General features: G+C 41.1%; 6 protein-coding genes across 8 annotated transcripts in view; 4 read left to right on the top strand and 2 right to left on the bottom strand.

Moving 5' to 3' along the window:
- Window positions 1-447: 447 nt before the first annotated feature.
- On the top strand, window positions 448-6,258 carry LOC129794878 (WD repeat-containing protein 35). Its single transcript, XM_055835791.1, has 7 exons — window positions 448-672; window positions 750-1,458; window positions 1,527-1,669; window positions 2,830-3,233; window positions 3,291-3,909; window positions 4,294-5,426; window positions 5,604-6,258. The coding sequence occupies exons 1-7, from the start codon at window positions 649-651 to the stop codon at window positions 6,136-6,138; spliced, it is 3,567 nt and encodes a 1,188-aa protein (XP_055691766.1). The 5' UTR covers window positions 448-648; the 3' UTR covers window positions 6,139-6,258.
- Window positions 6,259-8,313: 2,055 nt separating this feature from the next.
- LOC129794887 (activated Cdc42 kinase Ack) lies at window positions 8,314-12,446 on the bottom strand. The gene is made up of 3 exons (XM_055835801.1): window positions 11,019-12,446; window positions 9,694-9,867; window positions 8,314-9,618 (listed from the first exon to the last, which is right to left on the bottom strand). The coding sequence occupies exons 1-3, from the start codon at window positions 12,107-12,109 to the stop codon at window positions 8,562-8,564; spliced, it is 2,322 nt and encodes a 773-aa protein (XP_055691776.1). The 5' UTR covers window positions 12,110-12,446; the 3' UTR covers window positions 8,314-8,561.
- Window positions 12,447-12,703: 257 nt separating this feature from the next.
- On the top strand, window positions 12,704-15,171 carry LOC129794894 (probable ATP-dependent RNA helicase DDX27). The gene is made up of 4 exons (XM_055835806.1): window positions 12,704-12,919; window positions 12,978-13,778; window positions 13,976-14,970; window positions 15,038-15,171. The coding sequence occupies exons 1-4, from the start codon at window positions 12,788-12,790 to the stop codon at window positions 15,090-15,092; spliced, it is 1,983 nt and encodes a 660-aa protein (XP_055691781.1). The 5' UTR covers window positions 12,704-12,787; the 3' UTR covers window positions 15,093-15,171.
- A 1,049-nt stretch (window positions 15,172-16,220) lies between these two features.
- Window positions 16,221-17,180, top strand: LOC129794935 (cyclin-dependent kinase 2-associated protein 1). Of its 2 annotated transcripts, none has more exons than XM_055835876.1 (2): window positions 16,221-16,364; window positions 16,425-17,180. In XM_055835876.1, the coding sequence occupies exon 2, from the start codon at window positions 16,491-16,493 to the stop codon at window positions 16,920-16,922; it is 432 nt and encodes a 143-aa protein (XP_055691851.1). In that variant the 5' UTR covers window positions 16,221-16,364; window positions 16,425-16,490; the 3' UTR covers window positions 16,923-17,180. The 2 variants fall into 2 exon arrangements, with proteins under 2 accessions (XP_055691851.1, XP_055691852.1); XM_055835877.1 differs by having other exon boundaries at window positions 16,450-17,180.
- A 1,647-nt stretch (window positions 17,181-18,827) lies between these two features.
- LOC129794876 (dystonin) overlaps window positions 18,828-23,477 on the top strand; it is an 80,352-nt gene continuing 75,702 nt past the window's right edge. Inside the window, exon 1 of the mRNA XM_055835784.1 lies at window positions 18,828-18,972. The gene's annotated coding sequence lies outside the window, so the exon portion shown is untranslated. The remainder of the gene's footprint in view (window positions 18,973-23,477) is intronic.
- Window positions 18,855-22,508, bottom strand: LOC129794916 (uncharacterized). Of its 2 annotated transcripts, none has more exons than XM_055835854.1 (4): window positions 22,290-22,508; window positions 22,043-22,104; window positions 21,396-21,971; window positions 18,855-19,910 (listed from the first exon to the last, which is right to left on the bottom strand). In XM_055835854.1, exons 1-4 carry the CDS (start codon window positions 22,306-22,308, stop codon window positions 19,302-19,304), a joined length of 1,266 nt encoding a protein of 421 aa, XP_055691829.1. In that variant the 5' UTR covers window positions 22,309-22,508; the 3' UTR covers window positions 18,855-19,301. The 2 variants fall into 2 exon arrangements, with proteins under 2 accessions (XP_055691829.1, XP_055691828.1); XM_055835853.1 differs by having other exon boundaries at window positions 22,043-22,161; window positions 22,290-22,450.

Below are 23,477 nucleotides of genomic sequence, written 5' to 3' on the forward strand. Positions count from 1 at the left end.
CTAACTTCATTCTAAGAAATTTTCCGCAGCATGGCCGTTACACCAATTTTTGAATTCCCTTCTTCTACATTTTCCTTAATAACTTTTCTTGTGGTGGACGGATTGAGCTGAAATTTTTACACAACCTCCTCAGATAACCAAAGAACTTATTTCCAAAAGATGGGAATGGTATCTTTTATATTTATTAAGTTATAGCACGAAATATAGGGCTGGGGTCGTTCAACGACCCCGCTTGGCGGCCTAGAGGTTAAACACACAAAATTCTAATAATTTTTTTAAGAATAAAAAAAGAAATATTTTTGCTCCATTTTGCCCCACTCTTCCCTTGGAATTTTCCTACCTTTGCTGTTGTTCAGGGTTTTGTTGAATTTAGGCATTGAAGTCTCTTCCCCAAGCCGGAATTCTTCCTGTTTGCTTGGTACGATCATGCTTTTTGAGGAGATCATGTCTGTCTCTCTTTCTCTGTTTAAAGATCAACAAGTAGGTACATGCGTTCCGCACCAATGATCCTCTTATGTTTTGTTGAGCGCAAAGATCTTGAGAGTGGCTTTTGAGGAAGATCACCAATTGCGGCCCTGATCTTCACCTTTTCTTTCCTTCTTCTCTTCTTCTTGTCCGCCGCACTCATCAGGTGGACGTCAGTTCGCGATGTTTGTGTACCTCAGCAAGAAGGTGAGACGCTTCTTCAACATTTATGATTCTTTTTAGCATTTTTTAAGTTAATTTTCTTCAATGAATTTTGTTGCAAGATCGCCATCCCGAACAACACGAGACTCAATTGCATTTCGTGGAATCGAGATCAGGGATATGTGGCTGTTGGTGGTGATGATGGGCTACTCAAGGTGCTCAAACTCGAGGCAGCTACCCAAGGAGGGCAGGCACGTGGTGGCCTGGCAGCTCCCAGCAATCTGTCCATGAATCAAACACTCGATGGTCACAAGGCGAGCGTCCAGGTGGTTACGTGGAATGAGACACAACAGAAGCTCACCACATCCGATCGTGATGGTGTCATCATGGTGTGGATGCTGTACAAAGGCTCGTGGTATGAGGAGATGACGAATGACAGGAAGAAATCCACCGTCAAAGGAATGTCCTGGACACGCGATGGCCAGAAGATTTGCATCGTCTACGAGGATGGTGCAATCATTGTGGGTTCTGTCGATGGGAATCGCATTTGGGGCAAAGAACTCAAGGGTACCCCACTCACGGGAGTTCAGTGGAGCCCCGATGGGCGCTTGTTGCTCTTCAGTGTTCGCTCCGGGGAGTTGCATCTCTACGACAATCAGGGTGCTTTTGTGATGCGTCTAAGTGTTCAATGTGTCAACCTCGGGCCATCGAGAGCCGTCTCCATTGCTGCATGTGTGTGGTTCACGGGACCAGCACCAACCAATCGTCCCGTTCTTGCCATTCTCTATGAAAATGGGAAGATGCAGCTGATGCGGAATGAGAATGATGATCGTAAGTTTATTTACTTCTTCATCACATTTTATTTTGAAGAATTCAACAATTAAATCTCAATTTTTCAGTCCCAATAATCGTGGATACACAAATGCAGGCAATCTCCTGCCAATGGAATCACGATGGATCCATCCTGGCGGTTTGTGGGATGAAAACTTCAATGGCAGACAAGGAATCAAATCAAGCAATGTTCTACTCAGCCTATGGTGTGGTAAGAAACTTCTTTTTCCACCACAGAAATCCGCAAATTGTTCAAAATATTTTATCCTAGAATTTCTAACGTTTGGTTTATGCTAAAATTTCTAAAATCTTTTAAAATTGTTCTAGAATTTCTAACGTTTGGTATTTTTTACATTTTAACTCAACATCAAATATCCCAGAATTTCTAACGTCTGCAACATTCGTATTATAAAACGTGAAGCATTTTATCTAAGAATCTTTATCGTATCAATATTTTAAATTAAAAAGTCTAACATAAGATAATTTTTCATAGATTTCCAAACGTTTGGTAATTTATCGTAAAATATCTAGATCTTGAAATTTATCCTTAAATTTTTAACGTTAGATTATTTGTCCAAGTATTTGTAACTTTTGACATGTTATCCTGGAATTTTTAACGTTAAGTATTTTATCTACGAATTTATAATTCTGACATTTTTCTCCCAGAATTTATGTCTGATATTTTATCCTAGAATTTCTGACACTCCTAGATTATCTAACGTTAGGTCTTCTGTCCTAGAATCTTCACTGTAAGATAATTTAAATTTCAAAGTCTAACGTAAGATAATTTTTCTTAGAATTCCTAACGTTTATACTCTAACTCTGGAAAATTATCCTAGAGATTCTAATGTTAGATTATTTATCCTGGTTTTTCTAATTTTTGACACGTTATTCTAGAATTTTTAACGTTGTGTATTTTATCTTAAAATTTCTGACATAGCATTTATCCTATATTTTCTAACTTTTGACAAGTTACCCAAGAATTTCAAACGTAGGCCACGTTATCCTGGAATTTTTAACGTCAGATATTTTATACTAGAATTTCTGACATCTCAAAATTTGTCCTAAAATTTTTAACATCTGGATATTAATCCTAGAATTTCGAACGTTTGACACTCATAGAATATCTAACGTTAGGTCTTTTATCCTAGAATTTCTTCCAATTAATAATCCTACAATATCCAACTCTACATAGTAGTTCTTTTCTTTATCCTCGTTATCCAACAAAAAAAAACGTTAAATGTTTTTTTTATCCTAGAATGTCTAACGTAAGAATCATTATATCTTCAGATAATCCTTTTATTTTTTATCACTGTTATCCAACTTATCCGACTCAGTCATTATCCAAGAATTAATGATCTTTCTCTGCAGCACCTGCGCACACTGAAAGTTCCCGGGAGGGAAGTAACATCCTTGTCATGGGAAGGTCGTTCCCTGAGGATTGCTTTTGGCGTGGATTCCTTCATCTACTTCGCCAACATCCGCCCGGATTACATGTGGTGCTCCTTTGGGCGTACTGTTGCCTTCCTTCAGGCAGATTCAGGACGTGATGGGGCTGTATTCACCTTTTGGGACACTGCATCCAATCAATGCTTCAGCAAAACCGTCGATGTACCCCTTTGTGTGGCTGCATCGGCAGATCATTGTGTTATTGCCGTAGAGGCACCGAGGTTAGCTTCACGGGATGCCAATGTGTCCGTTGAGACGAATTTTGGGGATCATCCCATGTTTCAGTTGCTTGTTTGTAACTCCATGAGTACAACTGTTGATTCCAGGTGAGTTTTTTGTCCACTTTTGGGAGGATTTGTTGCTCAGGAATCATCGTCTTGCAGATACATTGATCTGTGGCCGCATTTTGTTGGTATGAACAGCACCCATGTTGTCGTTGCGTCCAAGGAGCAATTCCTCCTGTGGCCGTATCGTACCCCAAAAGGCGTGTCTGCCCTCCCAGCAGCAAAATCCAAGAGAGAACGTCGTTTCCATGTGGATGACACCCCATCGGGAGTTGCTGAGGTGCTCAATGATCTCGACCGGAGTGGCTTTGAAGTTCCATCTGCAAGTGGTGGCACAACGGATCCCATTTGCTGTGTTGCTGCCTCCGAGAAGGTCCTGCTAGTTGCTCGAGAGAGTGGCACTGTGCAGGAGTACACAATCCCCCATGTGGCGCTCCTTCATCGACACACCGTACCAGGGAGGGCGTACAAAATTGCCGTGAATAGCAATTCAAGTCGTGCAGCTGTTATCGATGCCACTGGGGTACTCACAACACTTCCTCTTGGTGGCCGGGATGCACCCGGTGGGCAGGTGGAACGTAAAGATGTGTGGGCTATGTGCTGGGCACGCGATAACCCCCAACTTCTGGCAATAATGGAAAAGACACGAATGTACGTGCTTCGTGGTGCTGATCCTGAGGAACCCATTTCCTGTTCTGGATACATTTGTAACTTCCAGGTGAGTCATCAAACACCAAAAAAAAAACTTTTCTTACTTTCTCCGCCTCGCTTTTCACTTTCATTGATGGTATTTTTGTGGTTCATGGCCGTGGCACGTTTTCTGGGGCACAGCAGTGAGAGTGAAAACGCAATCATAAGTTTTTTGGGTAATACCTCCTCCGTGAAATAATTCCACGCAATGCCTCACAAAACCACATCAATGCGAAATCTCCAGGCAAACATTTTGAAAGACTTTGCCATTTTGGCGGGTTCGTCGCTTATTTTTGCATTGAAATCTTTTGATTTTTTGGACTTCTGAGGCTTCTGTGGCTATTTTTGAAGCTTCCTCACGGCGCTAATTGCACAGAAAGTTCATTAAACCTCCCTCCATTCCCTTTGGTAGGATCTCGAGATCACTGGAGTCCTCCTGGATGACATTGTGAGCGGCAGTGCTGTCCCAAATAATGCCGAGCATATCCTTCAGCTTCGCGTAAAGTCCCTCCGTGACACGGAGGAGCTTCTCAATCACGTTGGCATTGCGGAGGCAAAACAATTCATTGAGGATAATCCCCATCCAAGGTTGTGGCGTCTCCTAGCCGAAGCATGCCTCCGGAAGATGGATCTCGAGACAGCAGAAGCAGCCTTTGTGCGATGCACCAACTACCCAGGATTGCAGCTAATCAAACGACTGCGCACCATCCAGCACGAAAGCTTGCGCAAAGCGGAAGTTGTGGCATTTTTTGGGGATTTTGACGAAGCTGAGAAGCTCTACATTGATGCAGATCGCAGGGATTTGGCCATAACGCTGCGTCAGACGCTGTGCGATTGGTTCCGGACGGTTCAGCTGTACCGCATGGGCCCGGGAATATCGGATCAGCAAATGGAGCAGGCATGGCGGGAGATTGGTCACCATTTTGCCCATCTGCGATCGTGGGAAAGTGCCCGGGAGTACTATGAGAAGGCTCACTACATCGAAGGGTTAATGGAGGCTCTCTACCAGCTGGAACTGTACGATGAGCTGGAGTCGTGCGTGACACGTCTGCCCGAGGGATCACCGCTACTGGCACGCCTTGGCAATATGCTCTCCTCCGTGGGGATGTGCGATGCAGCTGTTGGAGCTTTTCTGCGTCTTGGCGATGTGAAATCTGCGGTGAATTGCTGCGTAGCCCTTCGGCAGTGGGGAGCAGCAGTTGAGCTGGCTCAGAAGTATCGAATGCCACAGATTGGTGCCCTCCTGGCAAAGCATGCGGCGCAATTGCTGCAAGATGGCCGACTTCCGGAAGCTGTTGAGTTGCAGCGAAAAGCCGGGAGGTTTCTGGATGCTGCTCGGTTGCTCGTGCGCCTAGCTGAGGATGAGGTGACAAGGAAAGCCGACAGGCTACTCATCAAGAAGCTCTACGTGCTTGCGGGGCTTCTCACAGAGGATCACGTCAGTGTCCAGTGTTCCCTGACTGGGAATAGTAGGTCAACAGTCATGACGCACTTAGCTCCGGAGGATGCTCTCCTCATTGAGAGGATCTGGCAATTTGCTGAAGGGTAAGTCCTGGATTAGCTATCAAAAGAAACTTTTGAATTGTTTTTTTTACCGTCAAATGCTTGATTTTCCCCACATTTCCTTATTCACCATTCGAATTGACCATCTTTTATATCTCCCACCCGCATGCGCGCCAAGTTCAAACTCTGAGTCTCTAACAACAATTCTCCCCCACTTAGCTACCATTTCCTGCTACTGGCACAGAGACAACTTAAATCTGGGCTAATGCACAGTGCTGTCCTCACATCCCTGCGTCTGCGGGAGTATGAGAATGTTCTTGATCCGGAGGAGATCTACGGCCTCCTTGCACTTGCCAGCTGTGCTGATCGCTCCTTTGGCACAGCCTCGAGAGCTTTCATCAAGCTCGAAGCTCTGGAATCGCTGCCTGAGCCACGTCGGGCGGAATATGAAGAACTCGCCGTGGCAATCTTCTCAAGGCACGAACCGAAAGACACGCAACCCGACAGAGCGTCGTGCTTCACGTGTGAAGCCCTCGTACCGGATGCCAGTGCATCCTGCCCACACTGTGGCACACGTTTCCCAGCGTGTGTTGCCTCCGGGCGAGCACTGGTGAACCCTACAGATGCCTGGCTGTGTTCAGTGTGTCATCATCTTGCCAGTCCTGCTGAAATTGCCACACGACGCTCATGCCCTCTCTGCCACGGGCTGATCGGAGCCACTTCGTCAGGAGCCAGAGACAGTACGGATCTTTAGAAGGTCTGTTCGTTACTCCTGATGTCTGAAGCCACTCAGGAGGACATTTTATTTTTTAATAATTTATATCTTTGAGTGAATAAATTACTGGATAAACCAGTTAGTAAAACTTCAGTAAAATACGTCGAAATCAGTAGTACATCAGATTTCAAAGGATTCAGAGAAATTGTTAATTTTTAGAAGCTAAAGCCATGTAAAATGGAACAATGGTTGATGCCGATTTTTAATTCCTACTCATAATGGCGGATTTTTTTTTCAAAATGGCGTCTGTTCTAATGGAGGTAAAGTACTTAAAATGTTGTTATTGTTGGTCGGTAAATGGATGAAATTTGAAAGTTTTAACGTTTTTAAACAGACTATTCAGTCAGAATTAGCCTTTGTTCAATATTCAATCAGTTTTCAGTCAATTTTGAGATTTTGTAGGTCAAAATCAAGAACTAATCAGACGTAATTTAATACATTTAATTGGTAAAGTTTCTAAACAGGTAAGTTTACTAAAACTTATTGTCAGAAAGGTATTAAAAGAATAACAAAAATTAATGAAAAAATATAATTTATCTTCTTCGCGTCGAAATCATCATGACATCAGACAATTTTTAAGCAAAAATTCATTAAATTTCTGTTAGTTATTTAGTTTCTGTGTTTAAATATTTTAATGATCTTTTAACATTTTTTATGGTCAATTATTACCTACAAATTGATGCTAAAACTTGAATTGTTTAGTTTCATTAATCTGGGAATCAGAATGAATTTTTAGCGACTTCAACTGACTCAACAAGGATAATTTTTCAATGTACTAAAGGTCAGCAAGTTTTCAGCTGATTTTCAGCACAGAATTCATCTCATTTAGTCAAGAATTCATCACAAAAATTTCTTTTTTATTACACAAAATTCTTTTATTAATCTAGAATAATTTTACGAGCAATCAGTAATAAAATCTCCAGAATCTTCAAAGAGTTATCAGCAAGACGTTTATGAGTTTTCAGCTGATTTTCATCTCAGATACGAATTCTTCTAAATTAGCCAAGGATTTATCTTTAAATTCATCTGATATAATCTTACCTTCTTCAACTAGCATTCACTCATTAAATTATGAGAAAGTCTTCAACAATCGCCAAATAGATTGTCAGCAAGCTTTCAGCACAGATAGGAATTCTTGTTTTAACCAAAGATTTATCATAAAATTCTTCTGATAATCTAGCTTAAGTAAACTAGCTTTCAGTAATTAATTCGCCAAATAGTTATCATTTCAGCAAGAAGTCAACTAGTTGTCAGCAAGTTTTCAGCACAGATAGGAATCCCTGTTTTAACCAAAGATTTATCATAAAATTCTTCTGATAATCTAGCTTTATTGAACTAAGTAGCTTTCAGTAATTAAATTGCCAAAAAGTTTCCAGCAAGTGGCCAAATAGTTTGTCAGCAAGTTTTCAGCGCTTATACCATTTCTTCTAATTTAGCCAGAAATAATAATAATTGTTAGTTATTTTAGATTATCAAGTAGTTGTCAGCAAGTTTTCAGCATAGATACGATTTCTTCTGTTATAGCTAAGGATTTATCAATAAATTCGGTTGATATTCTAGCTTTAGACAACTAGCTTTCAGTAATTAAATCGCCAAGAAGTCTGGAGCAAGTGGCCAACTAGTTGTCAGCAAATTTTCAGTACAGATAGGAATTCCTGTTTTAACCAAGGATTTACTTGAAAATTCTTCTGATAATATAGCTTTAATGAACTAATAGCTTCCAGTAATTAAATTACCAAAAAGTTGTCAGCAAGTTTTCAGCGCATATACTATTTCTTATGATTTAGCCAGAAATATTAATAATTATTAATTATTTCTGATAATCTATCCTCAGACAACGAGCATTTAGTTAGTAAATCATCAGAAAGTCATCAACAAGTCGTCAAGGAGTTGTCAGCAAGTTTTCAGCTCAGATACGAATTCTTCTGATGTAACCAAGAATTAATCTTTAAATTCATCTGATAATCTGCTTCAGACAATCAGCATTCAGTCATTAAATCGACAAAATGTTTTCAGCGAGTTCCCAACTGGTCGCCTAATAGTTGTCAGCAAGTTTTCAACACAAAAATGTCAAAAGACTCACAAAAAATCAGAAAAATAATTTTCTCGACATTCCAGCCAGCTAATCCCTCCATAAATTAATAAAACAATGTATTTAGCTTTCGAGATTCATTTTTATTTCACATTCTTCGCGCACATAATACTTTTTTTTTCTTTTGCTCAACCTTCCTTTAAATTAGAAGTTCTTCTTATTTATGAGCTTTTTCAACACAAACAAAATTACAAGACATTCGATTTAGAGAACAACTAAAAGAAAATAAAATCAGAAACTATTACCTACATTAATAGAGATTTCTTCACATTAGTATTCGATATTGGCTATTTACTGCTGTCTGCGCACCTTACCTGGATGAGGGAATTGACGGAGCCGGTCGGTGTGGTCTCAATTTTTGCGCTTCAACCACCCTCTCGGGGTACACACGGGGGGAATTCCATGCATCTGGGATATTTTGGTATGTGGCAGGGAGATTCGGATAGAGTTCCTGGTAGAGACTACCTTCGTCTACTTTGTCATAGATATTTGTTGTGGCATTGCTTGTGGCTGAGTATTGGAGTGTTAGCGCCTCCGTGGGCGCTACAATCTCATTTATAATTGACTCCTGTGCGACTTCCGGAGCTGTTAACTCCTTAATGGGGGTCTCCCTTTCGGGCGGGGTGAAGTATCCCATCTCTGAGGTGGGTGTGTGACTTACATCCAACTGCCGGATGTAGTCCCAGTTGTCATCGAAGGAATTCTGCTGAACTTCCGGGATTGGCACGTGAGATGTGTCAAAGGGATCGAGTTCGTGCTCCTGACTCCGCACAGCTGCTTCGTAGGCTTCCATCATGACCGATTGCCAGGAAGTGTGATCAATTTCCCGGGAATTCTCATAAACTGGCGACGGGAGATTCTCATCGTGCCCCTCTGACGCGTTCTGCTGCTGGATGTACTCCGTGCCAACCTCAATGGGAGTATCGAGAATACATTCAGCACTGAAGGATTTCATTTCATTCAACTTTCCCCGCAACTCCACTGCTTCCGCTTCTCCTGCATCCGGTGAGGAGAGATCAATGAGATTCCCTTCCTCAACACGTCCCTCCACCTTTGGCTGTGGCGGCCGTACTGGCTTTAGCTTCTTCCCGGCAACACAATTCGATTCATTCCGCAATTTATTGTAGGAAAATTGCTTAGCAGCAATGTAGCTGCGTTCCTTTGTGTGAGATTCCGTGGATTTCTTGTTCTGGAACGACGATTGGCATGATTTTCTATTTGCCACCGCTGCTTCGGCTCTCCGACAATCAGCTGAGTTGAATGTTCGCCTCCGGAGGACTCTTTGCCCCTCATCGGCACTGTGACGGAGTGTCACAACACCCGGACTGTGGGATCTCTCTCCGTGCTGAACAGCCTCCAGAACATTTCTACACAAAAAAACGTGTTGGAAGTGCGTCAGAAACTCCCACGCATAAATAAAAAAAAAACAAATAAAAATTCACCTTGGAAGCGCCCCTATCACAAATGTTCGCTGATTTTGACCTTTGACGTAGTTCAACTGCGGCCGATCGTCAATAATGGCTATCACGTCTCCGGAACGTGTGGAGAAATTCTCATTTTCGCTGTAATCAACTGTGGAACGTACAAGGACAGGTCGTACGGATTTGAGGAATTTTCTGCAAAGCAAAAAAGGATTATTAAAAGAAAAAATCAATCATAACGCGTTCGGTTATAAGAGTTGGTGTCCCACAACGCGGATGGATCAATCTATGCGTTGTAATTTTATTTGTGAGCATAATTAGTAGGCAAAATTGATTTTTATGTGAAATTCAGTAATTTGATGCATAAAAATGGTCATATCTCAAATTCTATAAGACCTACAGAAAATTCTTGACTATAGTTTTGGAAACATCTTGTAATAAGCTATAATCTGACATATATTTCGATACATTTCAAGGACACCTCCAGAACACAAAATGGCGGATTTTTGTTCTACCAAAACAGTTTTTAGCATTTTTCGTCCTGAAGGAATGGCTCTAGAGGTTTCTGATGTTCTAGAAAGTTATAGAGAATTGCAAAACCTTTAATTTGATACCAAGTTGAGTCAAATCGGATAAGCGGTTCAAGAGATATAGCTCTTAGAAATTTTCAAATTCAAGAATTTTTCAAATGGCTATATCTTCTAAACAGCGACATAGATTTTCTTCATTTTCGGGCTGGTGAAAGATATTGAGTTAGGCTACAACATATCAAAAATTCAAGGAAATTGATAACAGATGTTGGGAGATATAGCCCCTTAAAGTTAGGCAATTTTGGTTTTTGTTTTTAGCGCCTCTTGCGAATGTTTTTGAAACTTGAAATGTTCTAAACAGTTGTAGAGCTTCTCAATACCTTTCATTTGATACCAAGATGATCAAAATCGGTCAAGCCGTTCTTGAGTTATATCGAAAAAACACTTTTTACTTTAGGCCGCCATATTTGCTAAACCGCTTAACCGATTTTCAAGTATGAATTATCGATGAAAATATCTCACTGAGCTCTACAACATACTAAAATTTCAGACTTCCAGCTATAAGGGAAGTAGTTGACGGTATTTCAAAATGGCGTACGGCGGCCATTTTGGATTTTGAAAATGCAAAAAAATGAAATTTTACACCCACATTTCTACAGAAAACTTCAAACCCGAAGTTTCTATCTGTTATACCGTTCTTGAGCTATAAGGCAAAGTTTGTGTAAAATGTGCTCATACCAAGTTTGAGATCGATCTGAAGTGGTACACCAACTAATTCTTTGAATTCTTCCTAAATTCTCTCAATTAAAAACTCACTGGATGTCAATGAAGGAGAGCCTCTCTTGGGGATCCCTGTGCCAGCATTGGAGCATTAGTTGATAGATTTCCGGGGAACTGAGCTCTGGCATGGCCAAACGCTCCCCAGATTCAATTTTCTTCAGCACCTGAGCCCCATTGAGGGCAACCCAGGGTTCCTCGCCACCTGTGAACATTTCCCAGAGCGTCACACCGAACATCCAGGCATCGGATGCATGACTAAACTGCCGGAGGCGTAGGGATTCAGGGGCGCACCACGGGAAGGGTACCCGACGATGTTCTGTCATGACGTAGCAATCTTCCTGCTGCGGCAGGGAGCGCATTAAGCCGAAATCTCCAATTTTGACACGTTCCTCCGGGCCGTGGAGGAAGACATTTCGGCACGCTAGGTCACGATGGAGGATTCGTCGGGTTTCCAGGTATGCCATGCCCGTGGCAACTTCCACAGCCCACCGCCAGATGTGCATGAGGGAGAGATGCTTCAGTGTGCGCGTATGAAGGGTATCCAGGAGAGATCCACGATCTGCAAGCTCCGTGACCATCATGAGGGGTTTCGAGAGGACAACCCCATGGAGATGAATGAGATTCGGATGGTCCAGTACGTGCATCGATTGGACTTCCTTGAAGAAATCCTCCACAACTCCGGGCATTGATACGTCCGCCTTGAGAACTTTTACAGCCACGGCGATGGCTGGCCCCCCACCTGGACGCCATTCTCCACGTCGGACAACCCCAAAACTCCCATCACCCAGCTTGTCAGCCAAGGAAATCTCCCGCTCAAGGATGAGGCAAGTGCTGGCAGGTGGTGCCTTCGACGGGGACGCCCTTGGGGCCTTCTTCCGTCCACCCGGAAGGATTTTCTCCATCAATGTCTGCCGCCATGCCATACTACGGCGCTTCCGGACGGCTTCCATGAGTCTCCGGATGGCAGGGCGTGCCAGGCCGATTTTCTCCAAATCCTCCGAATGGACATAATTGAAATGCACCAAACGCGTGATCTGCAAGTCATCCGTGATGCGATGGAAGAACTGCTCCAGTTGCACCTCAATCAGCAACTCCTCGAGCCACTCGAGGTTATCCCCAGACGTCATTCCCACACAATGTTTTATTTATTCAGCCTTCGCGGAATTTCAACTGAATTTGCGTGTGGAAAGTTTTCAGGGAATTTTTTTCTTTTCTTTTATCACACTAAAACACCCCAATTTCTACGCGTTTTGGCACCATCCGAGACGTGCACGGAGTGACGTCACACCAGGCAGTCCGGAAGCATCTTTTTGGCAGGAAATCACAAAATTTTCACAATGTTTTCATTAGTTTTTCTCCCTTTTATTCGCCAAAAAGGTTTTTTTTTACATCAGAGACTAAACTAAAGTTTTTTGACATTTCAGACACCTGCGTGCAAAATCGTCAAGTTAATCAGCTAATATCGTATGTTGATAACAGTTTTTTTTTATCTTTTTAATTTAGGTAATTTTATTAGTTATTTTAAGTCTTCTATTTTAGATATTTTAGCTAAAAATTATTAATAGTTTTTAGTTAAAATAGAATATTGAAATTCTTAGACTTCTTAGATTTAGAATTTTCATACAACATTGGCGACGGCTGATTTATTCGACGATTTTCTCCAAAAATTTTGTAAACTCGTCGAATTTAGATGATCCCACAAAGTACCTCACATTTGGTTTGTTTTTCTGTGTTACTTTTTGGGACAGTTTAATGTAATTCACGTGGATTTGTTTTGCTTTTCACTTCCACTTTATATCGAGAAAATGGCTCTAAAATCCTCCTTGGAGCCTTCGGATATCCTCAAATCAGACAAAAGTGACCTCAAGAGACCAATACCGGATGATGATGAGGCAGAAGCTGTGGAAGAATCTTCGGATTCTGAAGCAGAAGTTGAGGTATGTACGTGAAAAAAACATCCTTCCGGGTGATTCTTAACCAAGATCTTCTGAACAGTTTCAGCCGTCGAAGCAGAAGAAGCGCAAAGTTGGAGACTTCAGTGCTGACTTCCAATTTGCCGCTTCAACGGCGGAATTGAACAAAGATTCGTGGGAGGAATTGATGAAGCAGCTGAAGAGACGGAAGAAAACCCACGTGGATGATGCCATTGAGAAGATTCGCAGTGAAGGTGGATTCCAGGAGGATGATGAAGTGGATTTATCTGAGGATGATTTAGTTCACGATGACTTCAGGTTGAAGGAGCGCAAGGGGAAGAAGAAGAAGGTGGTGAAGGAGGAAGAAACTCTCGTGGAGGACATTGAAACTGGGGAGAAGCTTGAGATGGAAGATGCACCATCAACAGGGGAGATTTCATCATTCTATCAGATGAATCTCTCACGTCCTCTCATGCGGGCAATCACACATCTCGGCTTCATTCATCCCACTCCCATTCAGGCAGCCACAATCCCAATTGCCTTGCTGGGACGTGACATCTGTGGATGTGCTGGAACAGGGACGGGTAAGACAGCTGCCTATATGTTGCCGACGCTTGAAAGGCTCCTCTTCCGGCCATCCAATCAGATGGTAACACGAGTCCTCGTGCTCGTTCCAACGCGTGAGTTGGGAGCTCAAGTTTACAGCGTCACGCGGGATTTGGCGCAATTCACGAAGATTGAAACATGCCTGGCCATTGGAGGATTCGAGCTGAAGACACAGGAGACGATGCTGCGTCAGGGACCGGATATTGTGATCGCCACTCCTGGACGTCTTATTGATCATCTCAAGAACACTCCTAGCTTTTCTCTATCCTCCGTTGAGGTGAGTCTTTGTTGATCTTCTTCTTTTCCTCTATCTATTAAGCATGATGATCTCCTTTATCCTTGCGCTCTGATACCTCCAAACAGGAGGGCAGAAAGTGAATTGATAAAAAGCCAAAAGATTCTGATTTAAATTCAGGCTTTTGACTCTCCTGATTACCCATGAAAAAGTTAAACAAAAAACCCCGTTCTTCCCAGATCCTTATCCTTGACGAAGCAGATCGAATGCTGGACACATATTTTGCTGAGCAAATGAAGGAGATCGTTGATCACTGCGCCCGGACGCGGCAGACAATGCTCTTCTCCGCCACAATGACAGAGAAGGTTAAGGATCTCGCCACTGTTTCCCTCACGAAGCCCGTTAAGGTTTTCGTGGACAGCAATCAGGCCGTAGCGGAGAATCTTCGGCAGGAATTCATTCGCATACGCGGAGAGAGTGAGAAGGATCGTGAACCAATCCTAGCTGCACTAATTTGTCGTACTTTCCACGATCACGTCATTGTTTTCGTGCAGACCAAGAAGCAAGCTCACAGGCTGCGTATCCTCCTGGGGTTGCTGAATAAGAAAGTCGGTGAACTCCATGGGAATTTGACGCAAGCTCAGCGTCTTGAAGCGCTGAAGAACTTCAAAGATGAGCAAATTGACATTCTCGTGGCTACAGACGTGGCAGCTCGTGGTCTTGACATCTCCGGCATTCGGACGGTTGTTAACTTCGTCATGCCACTCACGTATGAGCACTACATCCATCGTGTTGGGCGAACAGCTCGTGCTGGACGTGGGGGGATCTCAATCTCCCTCGTTGGGGAGTCCGAAAGGAAGATTGTTAAGGATATTCACAAGAATTCCAATCATCCCATCAAGAATCGCATCATTCCCCCGGAAGTGATTGCGAAGTACAAGAATCGCATTACAGCTCTTGAGCCAAACATCGAGGAAATTGTACGGGAGGAGTTGGAGAAGAAAGCCATCGCCAGGACGGAAAATATCCTCAATCGTGCCAAGGATAAAGTTGAAGGAGTTACAGCGATGAAGAGGGAGTTTCCATTGAAAATTATGGGTGGGCAGATGACGAAGAAACCCGGAAAGGGTAAGAAGAACAAGGGAGGTGCTAATGACAAGAAGGGAAGGAAAGTCAAGAAAACAGGAAGTTTCACAAAGGCCATTTCCAATGTTAACTCATCAAGGAAGTTTAGGTAGGAGAAAGTTGGTTTGGAATTTAGGAGGATGCCTCATTTACTTATTAACTTAATTTTCTTTCAGGCACGAAGCGAGTCATGCAAACAAAATGAAGCAGGTTAAGAAGAGGAATCACTAACAGGAAGGGATCTAAAATAATCTTCTGCTGCCTCTGCTTTTGTTATTGACAAATTTTCTCAATAAATTATTGGGAAATACTCCTGGATTTGCTTGAATATCTGGTAGAGCTCATTACTCGTTAGGACCTTATCCCCCTTTGGCTTTAATAACCGCACGAAAAATCTTGGGCGTCCTTGGGATGAGTATCTGGATCTGGAGAGTTTCCGAAGTAATTTCTTTCCAGGTGGAATGTTCTTTAGGAGTAATTTTCTCCTTCCGGGGTCGTCAATAGGAGATGCGGATTTAAAGGAAAATAATCCTTTCCCAAAGCTTTCGGCGTTTCACCACGCCAGTGGTACTAAGGGGAGAGATTTATTTTTCAACACTCATTCATTCATTCATTTTTTTATAAGATTCCTGTATGCAATAGTGCAGTTCTTTGATGTTTCTCGTTTGTTTCTTGCGTATCTTCCGATCTAACTCATTCCATAGCAATTCGATGGGGTTTAGATCCTTGAATTTCAAAAAATTTTTGCACAAACGAGAACTGTGTTTTGGGTCATTATCTTGGACTCATCCGTAAAAAGGACAGATTCCCATTGCTAAATTGTTCAGTTGGCGTGGAGCTTTGACCATTGCTAAGCGTTTAATTTTGTTCCGGGGCCTCAAGAGTGGCTTACGAGCAGCCACGGATCCTTTTATTCCGGCTTCGTTTAATTTCTTCCTCACGATCTCATAACTTACAAGTCTTTCTCCGTTTGCCTCTCGAATTTTGTTAATATCCACCTGGAGGTCTGGCGCAGAAAGCTTCCGATTCTTCTTGCTCGTTATAAGGACATGATGAATATCTTGATTATAGTTAGAACAGGTGGTCTTCCACTCCTTTAACGCGATTGATTCCGCCCCATTTCATTTAACCTCTAACTGTACTTCGCTGTCTAGTGTCTACTAAAGTTTAACAGATCTTTGATAAAGCGACTATTGTCCAAAATTATCTTGGTTGAGATACATAAGAGCATCCCAAGCCCCCCATGATAAAAACCGCCGTGATATACGATCTTCCTAACCTAAAAAAAAAGTTTCCAACCGCGCAAATTCAATTCTAGTACAAAAATGAGGTTATGTCAAGGTTTTTCCCGAAAGGTTCCGAAGACAACCCGAAGGAGGTAAAGAAAAAATTTTGCTTGATTTGTTTTCATTTTCTTCTCTTGGTTTATTTTCATCGCAATTTTTCACGCTTTTTCCGCTGAATTCTGCTGAACTTTCACCACAAACACCAAGTCCCTGCAAGGTAAGTGCTGAATGCAGAGAAATTTCACCTGTATGAGGCATTTTTCCCTTTAATTTGTAGTTCGTGGTGTCTTTGTTCTTTCAAGGAGGTATAAGTGAAGTTTTGTTTGGAGAAAAACGTCCGGAAATGGAGCCAATGGACATTTATAGTGTGGAACAGAAGCTGAGCGATGTGACTGTGACCCCAATACCTATGGTTAGGCCATCACAGCACACCCCACAGCCTGCTACGGCTCACTTCCAGCAGCCACAGATTAATCATGGGCACGTCGTATCTTCTACGGTCCCACAAGCAGCTCCATCTACCTCCGTGTCCGCGACACCCATGGCATCCGGGCCATCCGGGAGTGGTTCTCAGGTACCCGTAGGACCCACCAGTACGTCGGGTATGTCCAAATATGCCCAACTTCTGGCCGTGATTGAGGAAATGGGCAGAGACATACGACCCTCATACTCCGGGAGTCGCTCATCAGCTGAACGTCTCAAACGAATTATCGTTCATGCGCGTATCCTTGTCCGGGAGTGCCTGCTGGAGACGGAGAGATCAGCCAGGAACTAAGGGAGAGAGATGCATTCGGAACCTGTGTACATTTCCACAAGAAAATAAAACGTGTATTGCCATGGCGCCAAAAAAACTTCCCCAAAGATGAGGGCGACCGGAAGCTGAGATAGGGCATCAATTTAATTAAGTCCCATGGATTTTACCTACAATACCATTTTGTATGCCCCGTAATCATTTTGCTGATGATCTCTGGGGCATTTGACACCTGATAGACGTAAACGTGTTAAATGTAATAAAGAGTCCGTGAAATCAAGATTAATTTGTCTTTATCAGTGATTTGGGGTTGCTGGCTAGGAGGCTTCAGATTAATGAACTTTGAGAATTTATTGAGAAAAGAAGAATTAATTGGAGAAGAAGCATTTCCGTTGTTTGATTCTGGACGTTTAGCATAAACACTGAGACGGCGATGGACGCATTGGCGGTGAGAACAAAACGGAAAAATGTCCAAAAAGTACAGAATTCAAATTATTTTAATATTCAGAATAATTGTCTATTTTTACATCAAAGTATTCCGAATAATTAAACAAATTACTCTAAGATTCGGAATAATTAGGATAAAAAGAAATAAAACGAATATGTTTTAGCCGTATGGTGTGGATGTCGATAATATCGAAGTCCAGCCGGGAAAACATTAAGAAGAAGTGAATAATTAATTTACAATTCGTAAATATTTATTCGGAATTATTAAGAATGTTCCCAAATATTTGAACAGTTCTCAATTTTAAAGACAAAGAGTCTTCAGCAAAAAAAGGAAACTGTCTCAGAATTTAAAAAGTGCTGCACAAAGAGAAGAAAATACGAATAAAATCAATTTTTTATAACAACCTTTAAAAAATCTTAAGAAAAGTTCCCAAAAGATTCTCAATTTTCAAAAAATCTGCAAAAAAACGAAATAAACAGAAGAAAAATATTATTCTCTCAGACAGAATTACTGTGAAAAGAAACTAAACAAAGCGTAAGAAAAATGAATTTTTAACAGTTTTCATAAGAAAATATTTTAAAAAAAATATTAAGAACCGTTCCTTTTCCCAAAAAAACACTCCTGATAATTTTTAGTTCTCAAAATATTCTAAATTTTCAAAAAATCTTCTGCAAAAAACGAAATAAACTCTCAGACAGAATTATTTTGAAAAGAAACTATATGTACAAAGCAGAAGAAAAAGAAATAAAAATGACGTTTTCATGGTTATCCTTCACAAGAAAACATTTAAAAATCAAAATGGCGGACGGGGGGGTGGGGGGTTGGATTTGAATTCATAATCGGATGTCCTCCACCCGATATATGAACTTTGCCGTTGACCACAAGTCTCTATCTATCACCGTTCTCTTGTAATTTAGCGAAAGGTTCCGGCCGGCCGGACGGCCGGAAAGATTTTTGGCGCATACGTTTTTTGGAATGTAGGGACCCTAATTCGTGCTTATCCCAAGTTTGAGCCCGATCTGACGACTTTGCATTTTTGAGTGTACACAGAAGCTGTGCTTCTTTGAAGAAAGAATCACAGCTAAAAAAATCTTAAGAACAGTCGCTTTTTTCTCTATTCTCGGACAATTTTTAGTTTTCAAAGTGTTTTCAATATTGAATTGAATTGAAAGTCTTTTGGAAAAAAATGAAATAAACAAAGAAATATTCTTTCATAGCTTTCATATCTGTCAGACTGAATTACTTTGAAAAGAAATTAAACCAAGCAGAAGAAAATGTAAGAAAAATCAAGTTTTTTCATAAGAAAACGTTAAAAAAAAATTAAGAGCAGTTTCTTTTCCCACAAAATCTCTTCCCGAATATTTAGTTCCCAGAATATTCTCAATTTTCGTTCTCAAACTCTCATCCACACACAATTTCCACACAATCTCTCCCCAAACATACGAACTTTCCAGTGGACTTCGCGGATATTCTCCCACACCCAGTGCGTTGATGGGGAAGCTCAATGGTTTTTTTGTGGTGAAAGAAGTTTATTTACATATTTTCCACGTATTCTACCTGTGAAAATTTAACAAGAAATGACCAAATAAGTGTGAATTTAGTGCTGCGGACGGACGTGAATTTGCGGTAAGTGCTGTGACTGCGTGAAATTGCAATTTGTGGGGGCGCCAAGGGGCGGAATGTTCTACTTTTCTTATGTGATCGCGAAATGGTTCAGGAAATTGCTTGTCAGCTTTGCAAATCTCATTAAAAATTCCACTCTAAATGGCGCTGCCGTGGCTAGAGTGGCCCTTGGGGGTGTTTACTCACATGACGGCATCACAGTGGGGTCCGTCGTGGTGCCCGTGAGGTTTGTGGGGACCTATATTTGGGGGATTTTGTTAGGTTATGCCGGAAACAGTCCGGGAGGTCAAGGACCCGCATTGCCTGGTGGGGGGATTGTTGTGGTGTGTTTTTTATGGTGCCGGAAAGCACATACCGAATGTCGTGAGGATAACAGCTGCAAGGATGAGGATACCAAAGAGATGACCCCCCTTGATGGGCATCTTCAGCAGTTGCGCCGACATCCGAAGAGACGAAGCGTAAATGAGAACGGAATTGAGGTCTTCCGTTGAGGTGTGATGGTGCAGGAAGGGTCGTATGCGGATCTCATGTCCACACGATTGGATCTCTTTGCACTTGGTCGTGAGTGAGGCAGCCTGATGCAGTGGCAGGAGGATCCCGAGCATCCACATGAGACAATTGAGCACCTCAAGGAGATTCACTTCGAGATTTTCGGCAAAATCTCCACGTCCGGCAATGTAGTACGTCCCCGAGAGGAAGTAGATGAAGTTGAGAATGACAAAAAGGGACACCGGGGTGGACATTTGGAGATTCAGATGTTCCAGCAATTTCTGGAATTCCGTCATTTCGCGCATCCACTCGAGTGGATCAATGGTGTTCTCCAGCAGCTTCTCCTTGACGCGTCGCAAGAAATGCCGCAGCAGGAAGCACTGAACAGCATAGGAAGACAGCACGATACACTGTATAAAATCCTGGACAAATAACGTTCCAATGAGGAGCCTCTGGAATTCGAGGAAAGAAAAATCATCATATCACAAAAATTGTTCCGGGAATTTCGAGAGGGGTTCTCTTGATTAGATCACCTCGTGGGCAATAAATTAATCGTGATAAGTTACGCGGATTGATTAGATCTCACAACTACTGATGAATTTACACTTGTTCATAGGCCCAATGTTTTTTTAGGGTAAACCGGGGCAATTTTGAAATTTTTCTTTTTCAAAAAATGATTTTTCTTGATTTGTGAGAAATTTTGGAATTTTCCTATAATAGGGAGAGCCCAGGGGCGTAGTCAGGAATAATTTCAAGAGGTGGCTTTTAGAAAATTAATCATCATTTTTTAATGATGTTTTAAGAAGCTAAAAACGGATTAAAGTCCAATTTAGGAGTCGAAGTTTATGAAAATTGAAATTCCTAAACATTAACAGCTATTGCATTAGAATTAGCAGTTTTTGACAACTTTCTTGAGCAATTCAAACGTGTGACGTTTCTTTTTTTTTTTCGGAATTTTGTGTTTTTCTTTTAACAGGAAACATTAAAAAAAATAATATTTAGCATGTTGTTTTTAACACTTGACGTTTCTTTTTTACAGTTTAAATATCTTTTTCAAATGTCAAAATTGTTACACAATTTTCGCATGTTAAATGTTGATTTTTTACTACAAACGTTTTCTTTTAAATGACAAACGTGTTATTTCTAATGTCAAAGGATTAATTTTAAACGTCTAAGGTTTCATTTGCCGATATTTTTCTACTATTTACCTTTCCTTTTTTAACGTAAAAATGTTTGTTTTTCTAACGTTTGACGTTACTCTAATTTCACGTTTTTCAGTGATATTTGACATTATTTGTCACGTTTGAAGTTTATTTTTTTGACGTTTCTAATATTTGACGTTCTTTCTCTAATCTTTGACGTTTTCTTTATTTTAATTTTTCTTACATTTGATGCTTCTTTTCTAACTTCAAACGCCTCTTTATTCATTGCTCTCTTCTTCTACTTTTAACGCTAAAAGCTTCAAGCGTTTAGCATTAATTGATATTTATTTTAGAGATTTTATTTTAAGTATCACAAGGTTTCTTTCCTAACGTTTGTTGCGTATTTTATTTCGACATTCGACATTTTTTTAACGTCAAATGTTTTTTTATTGCCGTTCTTTTTCTATTCTAAACCTGAAATGTTACATTTAATATTTCGAGAATTTGACATTTCTAACGTTTGACATTTCTAACGTTTGACATTACTAGCATTTGACATTTCTTCTCTACCGTATATACCGTTCTTTTTTGTTACATGAAAATGATTTTTCATAATTTTTTTTGCCACTATTTGAAGAACCTTGAAGTACAAACTGTAAAAAATTCTTAACTTTTAGGGTGTTCTAACACCCAAATTCCTTCCCTGGCTACGTCACTGGAGAATCTCAAAAAATAGTCTGAAAAATCAGAATAAGAGGAATAAAAAAAAAAGAAAAAAAAGGTTAATTTTTTTACCGTAAAAGTTAGTTGATTCGTTCCGGAGAGTTTGGTAAACCACTCACTAGTGGCTGTTTGCTTGTCTGTGATCAGAACCACAAAACACGTGGAACCGAGGAGCCACAAAAGTCCGATGAGTTTGTACATCCAGCACGAGGTGACAAGACGTCGTGGGTAGTGATTGTTGACGATGAAGACACGCTCAATGAGACTCTGGAATTGCTCATTGGTCACAACACGGAATACCGTGAGGGCAGCTATGTAGCCGAAAAGGTGCAGGATACTCGGTACGACGTAGGTGAAGGTGATCTCGCTGATACGCTGAAGGTGACGAACGTGAATCCAGACACTTGTACTGGGTACCATGGCAGTGAAGCCACGATCACGACGGAAGCCACAGAGGAACTGCAAGACGTAGCTTGTGATGAGGAAGCAGAAAATAATGGCGCTCTGGATGTGTCCGAGTGCAGTTAAACAGTCACGGGAATCAATATTGCGGGGGCGTAGACCAGCTACGCCAAGAACGTGGATGTAGGGATTAATGAAGCACCTCTTGCACACCCCGAGGATTGCCGATGTGGGCTCTTCCATGGCCTAGGGGGCATTGCAATAAAATGATTTAATTCGTGACACAAATTGCAAGGAAGATCTCAAAGAAATCTCACCCGATTGAAGGATGTATTGGAGATTCGATCAAAATCTCCATCTTCGGAATCTTGGCGGCTTCCTGGGAGGGAATAAATACCAATTGTCGACAATCCAGGCATGGATCGTGAAGCACGATCTTCACAATCATCCCACACACACACACACGCAATATGAACCAGGAGATCAATAGAATTCCATCAAGAATAGAAAGACAACACTCCAATTTATAGGAAAATTTCCCTCAAGGGACATCGTGGGACTCACCAGGAATTTCCAACACCATTCTTCTCACTTTTTTTCAGCGAGAAAAAAATCCCAAAATGCGTGCAAATCATCAATCCAGCCCCAATCAACTGACAATTTCAGCTTGCAAGCAAATTTTTGTGCTACAGAGAGAGAGAGAAAAAAAAAGTTCCTCCCCAAAGGTTCGAATGATAACCCTGAACGGTGGGTCGTTCCGTGATTGCCGGAGTCCGATGATCTGCTTCTCATTTTCTTTTATCTCTTTGCCACACAAATAAATAGAATGCAAAAAAGATCTCTCAATACGTGCAAAAGAGAGGCGGCACACCCGAGATGAGGTAGATGCGATAGGAGAAGTCCAACATGATGATCATTTTGAGGTTTTTTTTTTAATTTGCATTTTGCAGCGAAAATTAATTAAAAAAAAAAAACCGATAAGAACTTTCTAAATCACCGTTTTTTGCAACAGCAGCCGCTTTTCCCCGCATTTACTCACTTTGCCTCTCAGTAGATTTGTTTATTGTTGCATTTCAATGCTTTTTCATCCATAATTCGCGCGATTATTTTTAGTGAGATCTCTTTAATAAGAGATTTTTCTTTGGTTTTTCTTTGCTGAAAATTTCGGTTTTTCCCGGCGGTTTTTTTGTGATGTTAAGAAGGAGTCGTATTTGGTCATCAGGAAATCCTTGAAAATCTTGAAATATTGGGCCTAATTCAGCGACCAAGAAACCCTTGAAATTGGCTTGAAATCTTGAAATTTCAGTACAAAATTCAAAGATTTCAAGAGTTTCTTGGTCGCTGAATTAGGCCCATTACCTAATGATTTTTTTCAGAAGAAATTCTTGAAATTTTATGGATTTTTGAAATGTCAGAAGAAATTCTTGAAATTTGTAAAGAAATTCATGAAATATCTGAAGAAGAAATCCATGAAATTTTTAGGATTTCTTTCAGAAAAAATTCTTGAAATATCAGAAGAAGAAATCCTTGAAACTTTAAGGATTTTTTTCAGAACAAATTCTTTAAATTTTTGAAATTTTATGAGTTTTTTTTTGTCTCTAAACGACCGAAGTTCTTGATATTTATACTTCATAATAGAAAAAAAACTTTGTGGCAAAATTTAGATTTTTTAGTTCTCGTATTTGATACTGTGGCGCTGCAATGCAATTTAAAATTTAGGATTTGTATTTTCTATCTTTTGGATTCAATTTT

Source organism: Lutzomyia longipalpis, chromosome 4 (assembly GCF_024334085.1).
Source record: "Lutzomyia longipalpis isolate SR_M1_2022 chromosome 4, ASM2433408v1".
Classification (NCBI taxonomy): Eukaryota; Metazoa; Arthropoda; class Insecta; order Diptera; family Psychodidae; genus Lutzomyia; species Lutzomyia longipalpis.